Genomic DNA, 15,454 nt, shown 5'->3' on the forward strand with positions numbered 1-15,454 from the left:
CTACAACACTGTGATCATAAATTACTTGCCCCATAAATGGAAAAATTAAATCCAGTAAGCTGTCAGTAATCACTCAACAGCTCTTCTATCAATCTGGAACTTGAATTGCTTGATTTCTAAAATGAAAAGAAAGGAAAATACAGATACTAAAACTAAGACCATTGAACAAGCACTTTTTAAAATAGTAAGAATATATCACTACTAAATAAATTCAACAAAAAGGTTTGTTAATACTTTATTAGTATTTTCTACTGGACAGAACATAACGCAAACCAAATAAAAATTTTAATCTTCTTTTAGTTCAATAAAAATAACTGACATTCTGATTGTTGTTTCTTCTTTGTTAAAGAAGGAAAGTATTGATAGAATAGTTAGGCACACAGTTGACATTTACTGTACAATGATATGCACAAGTTATCTTTTAACAACTATAATCCTAAAATGTGCTCTTTATATTTTTCCCTTGTAATACAGGAGCCATACTCCTATAAGCAAAATTTACTAATAACAAAATAATTTTACAAGGAGTGACAAAAAAGACTTTTAAAACAAGTCCTTAAATAAAAGGATGCAGAAACAACGGAATGTAAGTCGTTGGGTTAAGAAGACAGTTTAAACTAGATCTCAAAACATTAAAAATTCATTTATTTTACAATTACTCAAATACACATGCATTAAATGAAAATATTGCACAAAATTAAAATTTTAGAATGTGAAATTTATATTGTTCTTAATTTTTTAAAAATTGATACACTTTCTGGTAGCACTTAACTGTTTGATTTTTTTCCAAACACCAGCAGCACAAACTTAAAATGAGCGAACAGAAATATTCAAGAAAGTTTTTAATTTTTTTTTTTTAAATTAAGGCTAACCAAGTGCATCCATTGGTCAATGGCACAATTTTTTCAGCAACTATTCAGAACACCCTAATCATAGGAAATGCCCAGCTAAGTGCTATATTTAAATCATACAATCAATTTTTAGGTGAATGAACTATACGTTAGTAGTGATAGTTTCTAAATAGTTTATAGGTTACCCCCCCAAAAAATCAGAAAACCCAAACAGAGAATGATCAATTTTGAAGGTTCTTGCCTAAAGGCACCACTGACATAGAAACACATTCAAAAATCAAATATCAGAAGACTTAAAGCCTCTTCAGGTATATATTTATATATGCAATAAATGCATTAAATGTAATAACTTTATTAAACATAGTACACTGTACTTGACTTATGGATTAAATATTTTACACACAGCTTGACCAAGTCATTCAAAAAGTATTCTAATTTTAGCATGACCATAGCTCTCTCTGATGTAAAACATAGATGTGCATAGAGAAAATGCACAACCGTTTACATAGACAACCATTTGACATTTCTGCTTTTGAAATATAAACTCTTTAAAACAAAAATTATTTAAAAAACTCATTTACTCATAGTTTTTGGTATGATTGCAGTTACCTTGCAGGGCTCTGTTACGAAAAGTTGCAATCCTGCAGGACCTTTCTTTCCCTGGTTGATGGCCAGCACTCCTCACATTATCTGGAAACGCTTTTCATATGTACACACTAGGCTCTCAAATGAATTCTTGTTTACTCTTAGACTTATTTATGTCAAAAATATACTTAAAATGGGAAAGGGTATATTTGAAAATCATTGCACTTATGGCCATGCTGTTGCTTTCTACAGACATGTTTCACAAATCCTCACTTTTAAAGCCTGGGGCATGGGGAGGGACCACGGCAGCAAGAGAGACACATTGGGAAGAAAAAATATTACTTCTTCCACCAGAGTCAATAAGGATCTTTTCTCATTTGCAAGTTGCAATGAAAAGGATTTCATTTATGTAATTCGTTAGACATGCAACACATGCTGAATATATGCATACATAAGTATGCACAACAGCATTATTAATAAATATGATTATTATTATAAAGCTTTAAAGGAAGGCTTTATTCTGTTATTAGGCTTCACTTTGTAACTAGGATCTCAGTGAAAACAAGACAATAACATCTTGTTCCAATCTTAAAGCTCCCAAATAATTGGGATACCGATACTCTGTCCCTTTATCTTAAGCACCCAGACGTTCTTTTGATACCAGGATCTTGGCTCAGTGGTCTGATAAGTAGCTTCACTATTTTAAGGTTGTAGTGTTAAATATTTTTAAAACAAAAAACTCTGACATACCCAAACCCTTAGTCAGTGTAAGTATTTAAAAGTATGCAGAAATCCTACATACAAGGGATATGAAGACTTCCAAGATGGACAAATGGAGAATGAGAAAACTATAAGAAACGCAGAGGTTCCAAAACTGGAAAAGGTAATTTGTTGTTGTTGGTATAAAATTATTTCAGGGACTTAAATGTATACACCCAGGGGTTTCGCCAACTTGCTTTATTTAGTAGAATTTTACATTATGCAAAATATAAATAAAAGCATATTTTAAAAAATATTATAGTTCTGTTTTCATTATTTATTTTCATATATATACACAATAATAGAATTAGGAATTTTTCTGTTTACATAGGACTAATAAGCTCATTTAATCCTTTGATTTGCTACTTTTGCAATCACCTAAGGTATGTCTAGATCACACAATTTAAAATTATCACACTGTAACTTTCAATAGTGCTGTTTTTTTAAATTTCCATATTTTTAAAATAACTGGATGTATTTGGCAGTTCTTTCAAGAGATTATACTCCTTATTATATAATCAGTAATCTCTTAAAGATTAAAAAAACTGTAATAATTTTGAGACTTAAGTGAGAGTGCCACTATACGTTTTTTTGCACACAGAATACCAAAAGAAAACTTATGATTGAGTACCATAAGAGCAAAATAGAGCCCCAAAGCACATAAGAATCAATTAAAATCTTTTATACCAATGAATAACAAATCCAATCAAAATCTATTTTTGATTGGTTTTACTTTGTCACAAAACTGTAATTAGGGTATAAGGTTATTTCATACTTTTAAGGGCATCCTGTCACTTTCCCCAGACCTGAAGCAGATGTTCCAAAGATCATTCACCTGGCTAATCCACATTATATCAAAATTCTGATAAAGACCTATAAAATTATGCAAAAAAAAAAATCCCTCCAAATCATACATTGCTCAGTCTCCCACTGTTAAACAAATTAGCCAGTTTAACTGTGAACCATTGTTTTGTGCTTTCCTTAGCTCTCATGTATACATTCTGGCACTTTGTCATTGTTGGAGAATGCTGATTAGTTTGAAATGGAAGAGACCAACATCATTCTTGCTTGAGAAGGGGGCAGTATCCTCTCAATGTTGCAAAAATATGCACCAAATCATTTAAGACACAGAAATCTCTCTTGGTAGTGGCTGGATTATGGATGAGGATGAGAAGAACCACAGTCTTATGGATGTATTATTAATCTATTTTGAGACACTAAAAGACTGGTGCGACATGACAGTATATGAGTTAAGCCCCAGAAGATCTGTCCATATTATTAGTCCTGGACAAAATGAACACCAGCTTCATAGATTGGAGTGTCACCTTTTCTGTAAAGAAGGCGCTTGAGTAGTTTGAAGTTTCTGTTTATATTTCTGTATCTGCTTTGACCGTGAATGCAGTTTGTTGAAAAGTTCACGAAATTTATACTGTGGAAACAAGGTTTCCAAAAAGCCTTCCAAGAAGACATAAACCATTCTCCTATTTAACTGGTTGTGCTGAAACATTTCAAAGACACGAAGAATACCTTTCCGTGTTGTCTCAGCCCCAATAATGTGCTTCAATTCATCTAAATGAAGAAGGGGAAAAAATAAACATAAGTCATTATTCATACAGAGGAAACACAAGGCCAAACTATGCTCTAAGTTAACTAAAGAATGTAAAGTACACAGCAAGGTAATAAATAGGAGGTATTTAGTTCATGTATTTCAGCTATGTATTATAATTGACACTTAGAATTTACACGTCTGCATGCATCCATCTACTTATGTAATAATAGATACTGGGGATGATAAAGCACAGGAAAAAAGCAACAGGATCTAGACTGTGAAACCCCAAATAAGAATTACAATCCTGTCCTTTAGTATCTATATGATATTCACCCATCCTGAGTTTATCTGTAAAATAGAGATTTATAATAACCAAATGCTTGTAACTGTTAGAATTTAGAGAGCTTTAGTGAAATGTTGAAAAGTGATCTGCAAAGACTAAAACACTATGCATAGTCTTACTGTGTCTAATGCACAGTAAGAAATACTGTAAGTAAATGATGTATGAAAGTTGATTAATGATCTCAAAAAGTGTGCAACAGTAACAGTATCACTCAAGTACCCCAAGTATAAAGACATTTACAGAGAGGACAATTCCACATGGTAGATCATCAAGAAAGGTTCTCTTCAAGTAAGTGATAAATGAAGGAGACTTTGCTCCCTAGGCAGGAGTTTGACAGGCACAAACAGATGATGGATTAACTCTGAGGCAGAGAACAACAATGAGCAAATGAATATTAAGTGGAAAAAACAAGGCAGGTTCAAAACACAGGGGCACTATACAGTTCAGCTAATGTTTTAGATTCTTTTTAAAAGAAAGTGGAGAGAAGAACGGAAAAAAGTGCAATGGCTATCAGAGTGAGCAAAGTGTGGAGCACCATGACATTATTACAGATACTTGAATCGGGGTTATCCTTAATTATTTATAATCAGGGTCCCAAAGAGCAGTAAATACTATCTAACTGCTTTCAAAAGAAACATGAAACTTCCAAGAGGCATGTTTCTATCTAGGAGTACTATATAATTTAAAGCAAATGGCTTATGAATTTACCAAAAACAGGTAAGGGATTATTTATATATAAACATATACACCTTTATATTTAGCTTCACTTCCCTGAAGTCTTCACACAAGTGTTCTCTTCTCACACAATTGCACCTTACCCAGCATTTCCATCTTCCTGTACTATTGGTCTTGTCAGCACTTACTACTAGCTAACATACTGGCCTTATTTATTTGTCTGCCTTGTGCTTGTGTTTCCCTAATAGAATGGAAGCTCCAAGAAGCCAAAGATAAGTGCAAAGAAAGGCCTGGCATATGATATACTCTCGATATTTACTAAACAAAGGAATTAGTTTCTTTCAGCTACATAAATCAGTTTACAGCACGACCTGATTTATGCTAACAGCATATTAAAAAATATTTAATCCTAAATTCTCATTTATTTTTCAAAAATGTTATTTCTATTATTTGCTTTATTTTCTCCAAAAGCAACAGCATAGTTTGTAGGACAGAATTAATAGCCATGTGGTAAGTTTCCAACTTAACAGACAAAAGAGAGATTTTTAAATCTATGATGAAAATAGAGTTCGGGACACCACTCAGTGGTTGAGCGTCTGCCTTCAGTTCAGGGTGTGATCCCAGAGTCCTGGGATTGAGTCCTACATTGGGCTCCCTGCAAGGAGCCTGCTTCTCCCTCCCTCTGCCTATGTCTCTGCCTCTCTCTAACATGAATAAGTAAATAATTTTTTTTAAAAAAAAGAGTTCTAAATTAAAGAAAAAGTTATAGAAAAAGAAACATATTAAATGAAGCTAATGAACTTCATAAATATTCCTTTTCCACTCAATATTTATAATTAAAATGTGGAGAAGAGATAACTATTTTCAAAGATATTCATAACTAAAGAAGGGGCCAAACAATGACCCAGTCACACAAAATTTCTTTTCATATTATACAGGCCCTCTTATTGAGAGAAGTCAAAAGGGGAACAAAGTGAGTGTAGTAAGACAGCAGTGTTCCAAAGAAGTAATTCAAATTAGACCAAAAGAATGCCACTAAGTATATGTTCTTTGGAATCATATTCGTGTTTTAACAGAGATGAATAATGGACCAATCAGTTGTAAAGGGATTCCTTGAAAGAATTTATTCTCCGAAGTAGAACAAACATTTCCTGAAAACCTCACACTTGATGTTCTTTTATTATTTATTTTTCATATATTTTATCATCAACTTATTCTCAGGGAGCAAATGAAGTAGCTAAAAGCATCACTTTTTGTTCATGGTTGAAAGCACTGGCTTTCAAGTTGCTCACCATGGAACAGAAGCCCAACAGTCACTTCCTAGCTTGGAACCTGGGCTGGAGTACTTAACCTCTTTGAACTTCTATTTGCTCACATATAAAGCTGTGGTGTTAACAGTGCCTAGTTTCTTAATGCTGTTATGTTAGTGAAAAATGTAAGAGAAATGCACAGCAACAGTGCCCAATATGTGGTAAGCCATTAAACGGTAGTTACTAAAATCAAGAGGAGGCTAAACCAGCATGCTTAATGCCCAAAATTCAGAAAAACTATAAATTAGTAACATTTTTACCAAATCTGTTCACTCACCTGGCATAATTGAAAGTAATTTAGTTTTTCCTGCAACTCTTGTTCTCATTCGAATAGCTTTATCTCTGCATGGAACAGTCTCTGCTAAAATGCCATTTGGCCAAAAGGCATCTCTATTTAAGAAAATTAAATATATTTTGTAATTTTCATTTTATAATGATAGTAGTAAAATTATTCCAATTTTCTACAGAAAACAAAAATGTAAATAGAAAGCAGAAACACTTTTGAAATTTTATAGAGGTATGACATTTAACAAATACTAAGAACAGGGTCAAATTTTAGCTGTAAAAGGATATACATAAGAAAACTAACAGATGAATTCTCCCCTGGAATAACTTATAAACACTAACAAATGATAAAGATAACAAAATGGAATACACAGAGGACCACATCACAGCCATTTAAACTCAAAGTAAGCCTCTGATCTCAATGAGATTGAAGATCTCATCCAAATACAACCCCACAATATCTTGAATTTGGATACTTTCAAGTTCATCTTCCTCAGTACCCTTATAATTAAGCCAACATTAAACAAATCCTGAACCTTCAACTTACAGTTAGACTGATTACAACACTCCACTTAGATATATGCCCTATTCGCCTTTACTCGCACTTGATTCCTATTTTCCAATTCACAGGTCAAAAAGCAAGAACAAAACACACTAAGGTTCCATCTGGGAGTTTCGTCTGAGGGAGAGAGACTCCCCAGAGCAGTTGTTCTTAACTTTGAGCATTAGAAACACCTGCGAGCTTTAAGAAATCTTAATGTTCAGGCCTTCTACTGATCATGTCAGACACAAGATGGGAACCAAATGTCAATATTTTTTTTAAAGCTCTCCAAGTGATTCCAACATGCAGCCAAGGCTGAGAATCACTGTTCCACAGTGAACCAAATATCATTCACCTGCCCTGAAAGAGAAGGTACATGCCAGGGCAGGTGGTCTGACCTTTGGCAACAGTCTGGTAGAAAGAGGAGAAACTCAGCTTCAGATTAATCTGTTGGTCCCCGCTTTCCAGAAGGTGAGTCTTTGGACAAGCTGCTAAACTTCTCTGATCCTCAGTATCTACGTAACAAAATGGAGACCAAAATCCCTATCTCATATAAAATAGGGTAAAATGAGAAAGTGCATCAAGTGCACTTTATGCATAAAGTGGTTGGCACAGCACCAAGCAAATAGTTAATGTTCAATACTGACAGCTCCTTTCTTGCTCCTGTTACTTCAAAGCATATGATGCCATGAATATTTATGCCTTGCTTATCTTTCAGTTTTAGAAATGAGGTTTATTTCTTGACTATGCTGCGCTTTCCTTGAAGGGACTGCATTTTATCTCAGTCCCTGGTGATTGGCAAAACACTAGGCACAGAGGAAGGGCTCAGAATATTTTTGTAGGATGAACATATGAACTGGAGTACCACTGCTCTTAATTTCCTTTTTTTTTTCAGAGGTTTGAATAAGTCAATAATTAGTCCATAGCCAGAGACATACATTTTTTAAATTTTTATTTAAAATCAAGGATTTCAATTACTTTAAAGCCACATTACTGTGATAAAACATAATCAACATTTTAAAGATTATTCTCTTATACTTTTTTCTATTCTGGTTTTAAAGAAACAAAGATCAAAAGATCCAGAGGACAAATGTTTATTATAATTCTTACAAGTCTTTTTGTTCATCAGTGATGACTAAAACCAACTTTATGGTCAGGAAGAAAACAAAGCAGTAAAAGTTAATTAGTGATAACAATGCTAAACTCTGTACTACCTGAAAGAAGTGACTGTGTCTTAAGATATACCTGAAACGTTTCACTAAGTCGGCTACTTGCTCAGGTGAGGTCATCCAATCAACATGGTCAACTATTTTTCTGAAAGTAAAGAAATTTAAATTAGTAGGGTCAAAATTTTAGAAGATGTATAAAATAAAGAAACACTCCTTTCATGGAGTAACTTAATTTGTATGTAAATTAGCTGTGAGAACAACAGACTGTTTTAATGATCTTTAAAAGGCTCAAGAGAAGAAAATTCTCCTTTAAATGAGCAGTCTACTTCCAGAAGTAAAAGTTTAAAAGTTAAGAACAACTCTAAGGGATGAAAAAAAAATTAGTACCTATTAATAGTATCACCATAAGTGGCTCTAATAAGCTGCTGAAGTAGGTTTTTGATATTCCTTCGCAACCACTGATTTCTCTCTTTTAAGTCGAATACTTCATCCATAAGAAGCAGCATTACCCTAAGTGGAATATTGTCATCCACCTGACAAAATATGGGAAGAAATAAAAATACATTTATTTGAGTTACCTATCTACTATGAATGGCTAATTCTGCTGCTTTTACGAAATGACTGGTACTCTATTTCAGAGATCAGAGAACAAGTTGTACTATAGTCTTCACAACCTAATATTCCATTCTAATAATAAAAACATATATTTTTAACAGTCATTTTGAAAAAATACAGAATTTCACAACCCTACAATTCCAAAGTGGTAGTGAAAAAAATTTCTCAAAGTGGATCTATGGTGTCTTAGGAAAAAAATAATCTGGCTCTTTTACTTTTAGTAGAGTCTGTACTACTTTGCTAAGGCAAATGCTAGCCCCCTTTGCTGATTATCTGGAGCTTCTTTTTGAAAAGAACAAAATATTCTCAACATTTCTCCTTATTTAATAGAACAAAACATAATCTACATCGAGTAACCTATTTTGCTGGGTTAGTTAGTCATATATACTTAAATATTTTCAGGAAAAAGAAGCTAAGATAAAATTCAATATATAACTAAGTTAACATTATTACAAAGGGCATATTTCACTATAGTTCTAAAATTTTCTTAACAAGTAAAAATTTGTAGACTTTTATTATGGGAATATTCAATTAATAATGCAAAAATTAAAGATAAAAGACAACTAGGAGAAGAGCAAAAATCAAAGTTGAAAAAGTAAAGACAACTGGAAAGTTCTGATGTGAAAAAATATATACAAAGCAAAAACGAGATTTAGAACTACAATAAAACTGTATATAACTGACAGTAATTTTATAATTCTTTCATCACTAAGATACTCTTTCCAATCATTTTCTGATTGAGTATATTCATTAGTTTGATGTGACATGCAGTTCTAATAAAAACCTAAACTGTAAAAACCCTTAACAGAAGGTATGATGTTATGGATATTATACCAGCATAACTCATAATAAGACATTCTAAAATATTCCTTAAAAAGCAAATAAAATTTTATCTTTGCTTAATACAGTTTATCATAAGAAATTCAATGAAAAACTGAAGGGATAGAATTATAATTTTAAAATAAATCTGCCTAATCCAACAGAATACAAAGCCCAGACCCAAACATATACGAGAATCTAATTTGTGACAAGGGAAAAAGACAGTACACTTGGGAAAAGAGGGCCTTCTCAGTAAATGATGCTTGGGTCAGCTGGCCCCTGCCCTCACTCCATACACAAAAATGAATCTTAGATAACCAATCCTAAATTTTGGCATGATAAGACAAAAAAGATTTTTAAAGAAAAATCATAGGTGATCTTTGTGACTTTGCAGTAGGCACAGATTATATATATATATATCTATATATACACTACACAAAAGCACACCAACTAGAAGATATTCACAATATACAAATACTTTCATCTGACAAAGAACCACTATTCAGATTATATAAAGCACTCTTGTTAATCAAAAAAGACAAAGACAGCCAAGCCAACAGAAAAATAGAGGAAAGAGCTAGAGACACAAGACAAGACACCCAAATGGCCAATAAACATATGCAAAAAGGTTCAACATTTCCACAGTCATCAGAGAAATGGAAATCCATATGAGATACAACCAGAATGGCTAAAATTTAAAAGACATAACATACTGAATATTGGCAGGCTATGGAGCATTGAAATTCTCATGCATTGCTGGCAGCAGTGTAAGCAGCACAAACACTTTGGAAAACTACTTGAAAGTGTCTATTAAGACTTATAAATACCTTCTAACCAAGGAATTCCATTTCTGGGTATAGACCCAAAAGAAATGTACACTTAATTTTTTAATCAAAAGACATGTACCAGAATGTTCACAGGAGTATTATTCATATTACAACAAATATATTGTACTATATTTACAAAATGGAGTACTATAAGTCCACAAGAATGAAGAAACTACAATCACACAAAACATGAAAGAATATCACAATGTTGAGCAAAAAAATTTAAAAAAAAATTTTTTTAAAAAGCCAGACTTAAAGGAGTACATACCTTACAGTTTCATTTATATAAAGTATAAAAGCAGGGTAGAAGTCAGGATAGTGATTATCCTTGGTAGGGGAGAGGATAGTGACAGGAAGAGAGCATTAGGGGCTTTCTGGGGTATAGGTAACATTCTGTTTCTTGCTTAGAGTGCTGATTACATGGACATGTTCAGTTTGTAAGAATTCATCAAACTTAACACATACAATAATATACACATAGGTATTTAGTTATAGATATACATATTATACTTCATTAAAAAGTTAAAAAGATCTGCCAAGTATGATTTCAATTACAGCTGAATACTACCAAAAGTAAAATTAACTCACAGTATCGTCAAGTTGAGCGGAGACCCGACAATGTTCCGGATCTGAGTCAGTCTTCGGAATCAAAGGGGGCACCTAATAACATTTAAAAAAATAAAAATAAAAACAGAACAAAATAAACATACTAAAGCAGATAGTGAAAGAACACAATACAATAAGAAATCAAAATTAATATTAAACATAGTAATAGCATTTAATTTGGTTTTTGGAATGATAGATAAGTTTACTTAGTATTAAAAAGTATTAACTATCTACAATTAGAAGCTCAATGTTAAAGTGTGATAACTTCATTATCATTACAGTTTTTTTCCTTTTAAAAAAATGGACTTTTGAATCAAAGGGGAAATTACTTAGTCAAACCCCTATACTTTTTAGAACTTAAAGCTAAGAAAGGTTAAATTATTTAAAAGCCAAAAGTTAGTAGCACAGGCAGAGAAGAGAATTCCAATCTTCTTTATTTTACCATAAGGAAAGCTTAACAGTTAATAGACTTAATAAACTTAAAAAGCTAATTAACCTATTGATATATAATATAAGTTATGGGGAAAATGGAGAGACTGGTATTAGCTGATAAGCATTTGTCAGTATGGCAGGGACCACCAAGATCATCTACTATAAACCCTTCACATTGCTGGTAAGGAAAAAAGAACTGGGAAAAGCTCAGTGACTTCTGTACAAAGTCATATAAGTAGTTACTGGCAGAAGTGGTACTGTAAAATCCTCACTTCCAGTGTTAGTGTATGTCCCCATGATTAGAAACAAAGATAAAGCATCAGAGAAAGTATGAGATAAATAGAAAAGTATGGATTTACACACACATTATTTCAGGAGTTGTCTCTTAAATAAATTCTACCTGTGTGTGTATATATACACACATATATGTATATATATACATATATATATTTCCTCTTCATTCAAACATGATCTAATAAATAAAAAACACTAACAGTAATAGGGTTTTTTTTATAGTTTTGATTATAACTTTAAACAAGTAGGTCAAGATTATTAAGAAGTAGAAATCAGAAAGCAAGAAACTACATGGTCTGCAATGTAATGAAAAAGCTTCCTTGAAAATTCTTCTATGCTACTCATGAGTATATACAAGTAAAGGATGGCCCCAGAGGCTAATGATTTTGAGAATTGTCCTCCCTTTGATCTCCTAGCCACTCGGTCATTGATCTCCTAGCCACTTGGTCAGGTGAAGCAGGAGAAATTAGGCTTTATGTTTCCTGATGAATACTAGTATAGCTAATTTGCATAAAAGCACCTATTTTTGTTTTAAAATTTAAGAACACTATGAAATAAAAATGGCATATAGAATGTAGTAGTACAAAGGATGTTTGTTAACTTCACTGACTTTCAAAATTCTATCACAGCAAAACCTGAGGACTGGATTTTATAGTATCCATTTCTAGTAAGAATTTATTCTCTTCAGTTTTTTTATTCTTTATAAGACTATGTGTGTATACAGCTTTGTACTTCTGAAAGGAAATAAGGTAAATCTAAGCAGGAGCTGAGTAAATCTTAGTTGACTTAAAAATAGTTTGCTGTAGATATTACTGATTACTGAAAACATCTTCTTACCTTGAAAAATGATTGCTTTATGTCTTGACCTAATCTTTCTGACATTTTGCCCATGTTGTCAGACATTTTAGTCATTCCCTCTGCCAAGCTATCAGGAAGGGATTTAACTGCATTTGAAACATTCCTCATAGAATTTCGAAGTGGGTTTACAAAAGTGTCCATCTAAGGGGAAAAAATATTATACTATGACTTCATTGAATCAGACTTATTATTTAACTGAGAAGCCTGGGACAATACAGAGCACAACACACATGAAAAAAAATGCAATCATTTTCTAGTCTATAATATCTTATTGCATTTTAAAAATACAGGACTACTGTCTTCAAAATGTACTGTCACACACAAATATATGATTTAAACACTGGGGTGATAAGGCTATTGCTAGAAAGTACAAGCTTTAGGTTATATAAAAAATAATATATATTGGAGTGATTACTAGCTTTGCCTGCCTTACTTATTAAAGAAATTCTGGAAAAAAGAAAACATTTTCCAAAACAGAAATCGAGGCAAATGGAATTAGCCAAAACATACTCCTGCTACAATTCAAGGCAACAATAACATAGGTATTTTGAGTAGACCCTGAAATATAAACAAGCAGAAAAAATAAGCAGAAAGCTCACATAACTAACAAGTAACAAGATTTATTTTTTAAAATAGTTTTTTGGGTAAATTACATGCTCAGAATCTACAGAGGGACTACAGAATCCTTTAGTAAGACAGAATAGAAAAACTATAAAACATGATCAGAAACATAAAAACGAATAATTTCCAGGGGAATAGGAAGCATTAAAACTGACATTCTGACTGCACAAATGTCAGATAATTTCAATTAAGAAAGGTAGAAGCATCTAGAAACCAAAATAGTCTGCATATGGAACCCGAGATTTTTGACAGAAAAAAAAAAAACACAAAATGAAAATCACTAAAACTACAAGAAAACTAAGAGTGTCATAAGAATAATGCAGAAACAAATTATGGTCCCTGTCAAAAAAAAAAAAAAGGAGAGAAAAGGAAAGGAAAAAGAAACACTTCACTACTTCAGGAACATAGCACAATATTAAGAGATGATATCAAGAAGACAAAACTCCTTCACTCTACTATGCCTTCACGGTTTCCATTAAGAAAAACTAGAAAAGGTTAAATAAGTACTATAATAAACAAAAAAGGTGAATTTCAACATAGCTGTAAAATAATTGGGAGTTTTAGTTACTCTTTGGATTAAGCTGAGCCAATAGTGTTCTAGATGTGCTTGATGGAATATGCAACATTTAGGAGGGACAATGTCACAACAGAATAATTCAGAGGAGAATCAACGGACAAAAACAAAGACAAAGAAGGGTTTGAAAAACACTACCACTGGTACACAGATATAGAAATAAAAAGGATAAAAGATGAAGCTGTGTGTGCATATGCACCTGTGTGTAAAATTACGTGTGAGTGTGTGTATACGTGGCCTCACATTATCTAGACATGGGCTAAACTACCATTGATGCTCTTTTAAAATTAACCTAAATCTGTATAGTGAATTAGTTAATAAATAAATAGCTGCCTGTGCACTATCTTAGACCTACAGAATCCATTTCTTTTTCCTTTCCTTTCTGTTTATTTTTCAATTTCTGAGGGTAAAAAGCCCAAGCATCTGTACTGGGGACAGGAAATGGGTGAACCAGGAGGAATGGAAAAACCTCCACAGTTGATTCTGATGCCTAATCCTGAAAAAAGCAAAATTTTAGAAGCATAAAAAGAGTCCATCACTATATGACAAGATTTCCAAAAACAGGATTTGCCTTAAAACACACGCTTGAAACAACACACACACACACACAAAAAATCTTGCAAATCACCAAGCAGAGGAGTGAAATACGATCACCAGCATAAGCATACACTTAGCCTGACTTACCAAAGACATTGTCTCTTCATTATCACCTCAATTATGTGTATCAGAAACAACACAAAGTAATTTTAACTTAAATTTAGGTCTCTAACTATAGGCTTAAAATGCCTTCACACCATGTATAAAACTGGATAGAAAGAAACTGTGTGCATAAAGGAAGACTGTTATTACTCTTCCTAGGAATTGCCTACATATTTCGTAAGGCTAGACAAATTGTAACCAGATTGGTATGTTATCAAGGATAAAATATTTGCAGATGATTTCTCTAATACCTATTTAATTTCCAGTAAAATATAATTAAGGAAAAGATATTAAATTATAATTTAGCCAAAAAGGAAATGTAGCTGAAAGCTCCTAATTCTTGATATGCATAAAAATTATTTTCCCAATCTAAAAGAGGTTATGATGACCTTGGTAATAACCAATACGACTTATGAAAAATGTATGTGCTATGCATTTCCAGAAGATTCAGAAGGATCTTTAGATTTCAGTGGTAATATTTTAAAAAAACAATATATAGCTATTTGGATCTATAAAGCATCTATGTGCTTTATACACACACACACACACACACACACACAAACACACACACTACTATTGTCAACAAAAAGAAATTGTGTACGATTAAAGTAACATTTCTTTTATCTTAAAGAAGTTATCAGTTTATTAGTTTATCTTAAAATGATACAATCCTGAGAGAAAATAGGTAAACATCAAAAAGATGGAACACTAGAAGATATGTCTATTGACAATAAAATCATTTAGAGTTGAAATTTAAACTCAATCACTTCAATCATGAAATACAAAGACAATACTACCACATCCCCCCCCACACACCACTATGAGGTACATAATATGGAACTTATTAAAACAAACCACTCCACTTAAAAATGTTAACATTCACTGGGATGTTAAAACTCAAAACCCTAGGGTAATCATACAAAATTCTTAGGTTTAATTCTTACTTCTGTACCAGCAAGTTAATTCTTAACTTATTTTGTACCAATTCCTTAACCTTTTTAAAAAAGTTAGTCTATGGGGAGGAGGGGACGGAAGAGTAGTA

General features: G+C 32.5%; 1 protein-coding gene across 9 annotated transcripts in view; it reads right to left on the minus strand.

The window, feature by feature from the left end:
* Window positions 1–222: 222 nt before the first annotated feature.
* SNX13 (sorting nexin 13) overlaps window positions 223–15,454 on the minus strand; it is a 119,061-nt gene continuing 103,829 nt past the window's right edge. For all 9 annotated transcript variants that reach the window (XM_025993179.2, XM_025993180.2, XM_072764464.1 and 6 more), the window contains 6 exons: window positions 12,498–12,659; window positions 10,917–10,988; window positions 8,455–8,600; window positions 8,144–8,212; window positions 6,350–6,462; window positions 223–3,764 (listed from right to left, as the gene is read on the minus strand). In XM_025993179.2, coding sequence (XP_025848964.2) covers window positions 3,517–3,764; window positions 6,350–6,462; window positions 8,144–8,212; window positions 8,455–8,600; window positions 10,917–10,988; window positions 12,498–12,659 — 810 coding nt within the window. In that variant the 3' untranslated portion in view covers window positions 223–3,516. The remainder of the gene's footprint in view (window positions 3,765–6,349; window positions 6,463–8,143; window positions 8,213–8,454; window positions 8,601–10,916; window positions 10,989–12,497; window positions 12,660–15,454) is intronic.

This window comes from Vulpes vulpes, chromosome 7 (assembly GCF_048418805.1).
Source record: "Vulpes vulpes isolate BD-2025 chromosome 7, VulVul3, whole genome shotgun sequence".
NCBI classification, from domain to species: Eukaryota; Metazoa; Chordata; class Mammalia; order Carnivora; family Canidae; genus Vulpes; species Vulpes vulpes.